Below are 4,230 nucleotides of genomic sequence, written 5' to 3' on the forward strand. Positions count from 1 at the left end.
CTAGGTTTCAAATTCAAAACCTTGTTCTTTACAACTTCCACAAAGGGAAAGTATTGCAAATCGTAGATTAGTTGGCAGAGGTTAACACAGCTGGTTACTTCAGTGTGCACATCAAATGTTAGCTCATTTAAACACAGTGTTATTTTAGAAGACAAAATGACATGATACACACACTCGCACCCGCGCACGCACACACACACACACATACACTTTTCCACATACTGTGCATGCACGCCTGCATAGGGTAAGGACAAGGGTGTGGTGCGTCGGTTATGTTTATGTACAAACAGGAAGCACCCAATATTTGTCTTTATAGTTCATTTATCATACAGCTGCATTGTTTATTGATACTATACCTTTGTTCTATATGCTGTGCTGTGTCTATGTTTTACCACACACACACACACACACACACACACACACACACACACACACACACACACACACACACACACACACACACACACACACACACACACACACACACACACACACACACACACACACACACACACACACACACACACACACACACACAGGCGATACAACCCTAAACTGCAACAATGAATTACCAACATGTGTTGTGTACTTCGGGGGACAAAGGGGAATGCACTATGATGGGGACTGCAGCACACACACACACAAACACACACACACACACACACACACACACACACACACACACACACACACACACACACACACACACACACACACACACACACACACACACACACACACACACACACACACACACACATACACAAACACACGTACACAAACACACACATGCACAGTAGAACATGAGTTCAACATACAAACTCTAGCGGGGTCAGACTGTACCCTGTTGTACAGTGGTCTTCCTATCAGCTGAAGTGAGCCAGTGACAAGAGTTAAGTCCTTCTCATTGCAAGGATCCGATAAGTCAGTAAAACAATGAAAACGCTGCAAGCGAAATACATGAATCTTTTGTTTGTCTGGATGTTGTGGATTTTTTCGTTCTACCTGCAACACTATGATTGTTTCACCTTCATGGTCTGCAGATGCTGGACATAAAACGGTATTAGTGAGAGAGTGTTGTCGTTTCAGCCGGTGACCAACAGGGTGGCGCCAGTTTGGCGTCTACAGGTCATGGCCCAGCCTCTCAATCTCATCAATGAGGAAGTCGATGTCCGATTGGGTGGCGGCCGGGTTGGAGACGACCATGCGGAAGAAGTTGACTTTCTGACCCTGGGGCTGGTAGCCCACCATGGTGGTCCCCGACTCCATCATCAATGCCTTGATCTTGGGGGCCACCTGGGAAAGACAGCATGACATCATGATGACACCATGAGATCATGGGTACATGGGCAGCTAAATATGTAAACATGTAGTTGGCAATAGTTTATGTAAATTAGAGATTGGTATTTCTAATACTATGGTTGGAAATGCCTGTGTGTATGTGTGTGTGGTTGTGTGTATGTGTGTGTGGTTGTGTGTGTTTGTGTGTGTCTGTGTGTGTGTCTGTGTGTGTGTCTGTGTGTGTGTGTGTGTGTGTGTGTGTGTGTGTGTGTGTGTGTGTGTGTGTGTGTGTGTGTGTGTGTGTGTGTGTGTGTGTGTGTGTGTGTGTGTGGGTGGGTGTGTGCGTTTGTGTGTGTATGTGATCAAGTGTGAGAATGAGTGAAAGATGGTATATATGTGCAACAGAAATTTTCAAAAATGAGGAACCAGATCGATGGATGGGTTTGATTGACAGCTATCTCACCCTATGGAGCTTCTCTCGTCTCTCTGCTCCCTCGGGCATGCCCCTCAGGCTGAGCGGGAGGTACCAGAAGCACACGTTGGTGTGCTGGGGCTGGGGAGCAACCAGAGAACACAGGTTCATACAGGGAAGGGATGAGGAGACAAGGAAAGAGGAAGGAAGGAATAAGAACGAACACAAGTAAGAAAGGTAGAAAATTAGGAAAAAAGTAAGAACAGAAGACCATAATAAATACAAATTGTTTGGTCCAACAACTATACATATTGCAGGTTCCATTCCAGATTGTGTTAGTCCTCACTGCACCCCTGCAACAGGACTGAGAGGAGCCCATCTAAAGGGGGTTCTGTGTTGGGTCGATGTGTCAGGCGGACTCACCACTCCATCGAACACCATCTGGTAGCCCTCGCGGTCCTTGATCTTGTTGTACAGATACTGGGACAGGTCCAGGCACTTGTCAATGTGCTGCTCGAACCCAATCGTACCCTAGAGGAGGTGGAGCAGGACACACTGACTCAGGGAACCAATCTTTGTTTGTCTGGTTTTTATGTCCCTCTCTTCTAGCCTACAACATGAAATCAGCACTCTAGTCCCTTCTGGTTGACTTTCTGATAACCTTTCTCGATCCTTCTGCATCTTTCTTGTGTTTCCGCTATATTTACTCTGTCTTTACTATATCTTATCTCTATCTTTACCTTCCGCATGAGGCAGAAATTGAACCAGTATCTTCTCATCCTGGTTTCTTCCCCATATTTCCTCTATTTTCCTGCGATCTCTCCCCTACATTCGATCTATCGTTCCTCTATCTTTCCCCATAGCCTCTCTATCTCTCCTCGGTCTTCCCTCTCCTCGTTACCTTGGCCTTCCACATGAGCCAGAACTTGAAGATGTCCACGTGGCGCCCACACTGGATGGCCATGTCCCCGGTGTCGTAGGTCACGTCATACTGCTTGTCGGGCTGGAACAGGTAGCCGGCGCACATGGAGTTACAGCCGGCCAGGACGCCCTGCAGGAGACACACACGATGCACCCAGGTTGATATGGGATGTGATGGATGTGTAATGTTGATGGATGTGTACCGGGAGGGATATGAAGGATTTGAGTGTGTGCCTGTGTGTGTATTGTGTATGGGGTTATTGTTTGTGTTTGGTTGTTCGTGTGTATGTGTGTGTGTGCGTGTGTGCGTGCATTTTTGTTTGTGTGTAAGGTCCAAATCCTATTCTTTATGTGTGTGCTTGATTGTAGGATCTCACATATTGGCGTGCAAGGTGTATAATCCGGGTGCTTTTGGCGTGTTTTTGGACAACCACTAAAGACATTCGGCTTCCTCTCAGCGATGCTACCAATTAGCACCAGCTACGAGAGCACATAGTACGTTATTCAATAGAAACCAATAGCTATGCTATTGCACAAACTATGCTATGCTAGTTTCCTTGACCTCCTGTGGAAGGTCAAGAAGCAGGGGCTCCCACTGATAGGGCACAGCTACGACCCCCTTTATGACGTCCTGAGGAGTTTCATCGATCGTTTACCATCTGGTTTATGAATACTATCATTTTATTGGGCTATATAAGAAGTCCTTGCTTTTGCCAATGCAATCGTGGCTCAAAATCCCCACCTCAGGAGCAGCGTCTTTAGGATAAGACGTTAAACCGAGACGTGACTCCCTGGGGTCCCCTAAAGATCTCATTGCACCCAAGAGCAGAGGTTTTAACTCCGGTGTCCTTGCCAAACGTATGAATGAATGAATGAATGAATGAATGAATGAATGAATGAATGAATGAATGAATGAATGAATGAATGTCTGAATGAGGTATTGTATGAATGCGTGTGTGTGTGTCTGTACCTTCTCCCGGACCAGGATGGCAGAGCACTGCAGGGGGACCCCCATCATCTTGTGGGGGTTCCAGGTCACAGAGTTGGCCCTGGGACAGAGGGCACCGTTTAGACCCTACCCCCGTGGCTCACACATAGGACCCCACTCCCGGTACCCAGACCCCCGGTGCGCCCCTTTACCTCTCGATCCCGTCGAGCTTGTGGCGGTGCTTTCTGGACATCAGCAGACCTCCTCCCCACGCCCCCTGAGGAGACGCACGCAACCAAACTGAGCTCTACGCGCAAACGTTGAATCGTTCAAATAGCACGCAATATAAAGATGGTACATTTGGATGGGAAATTTGGGTGTAAAAGCAATAAATACACAGCATTATTAGGTTTTATTTTTATATAATATCATACACTCTCTACACGCTCTATAGATTGTCCACACAATATACACACAGCATTATTTTATTTTTTATTTTATATTATATCAAACATTCTCTCCTAGCTCTATAGATTGTATTCAAATTTAAGAATGATGAGGGATATGAAGCATTGGATGGATCAAGTAAAACAGACTGCAGGCTATGTCATTGGCCAGAAATGTATGCCCGCCAGTGGGATGTTTCCCCCTCCCCCGGCCAATGCAGTACAGTGTTAGGCGCTGCTTA

The 4,230-nt window shown here is 46.4% G+C and overlaps 1 protein-coding gene across 1 annotated transcript in view; it reads right to left on the minus strand.

The window, feature by feature from the left end:
- Window positions 1-819: 819 nt before the first annotated feature.
- Window positions 820-4,230, minus strand: part of LOC130387573 (glutamate decarboxylase 1-like) — a 16,735-nt gene continuing 13,324 nt past the window's right edge. Inside the window, exons 12-17 of the mRNA XM_056596740.1 lie at window positions 3,755-3,819; window positions 3,585-3,663; window positions 2,595-2,744; window positions 2,117-2,224; window positions 1,745-1,834; window positions 820-1,296 (exon numbers count right to left, since the gene is read on the minus strand). Coding sequence (XP_056452715.1) covers window positions 1,123-1,296; window positions 1,745-1,834; window positions 2,117-2,224; window positions 2,595-2,744; window positions 3,585-3,663; window positions 3,755-3,819 — 666 coding nt within the window. The 3' untranslated portion in view covers window positions 820-1,122. The remainder of the gene's footprint in view (window positions 1,297-1,744; window positions 1,835-2,116; window positions 2,225-2,594; window positions 2,745-3,584; window positions 3,664-3,754; window positions 3,820-4,230) is intronic.

Source organism: Gadus chalcogrammus, chromosome 8 (assembly GCF_026213295.1).
Source record: "Gadus chalcogrammus isolate NIFS_2021 chromosome 8, NIFS_Gcha_1.0, whole genome shotgun sequence".
NCBI classification, from domain to species: domain Eukaryota; kingdom Metazoa; phylum Chordata; class Actinopteri; order Gadiformes; family Gadidae; genus Gadus; species Gadus chalcogrammus.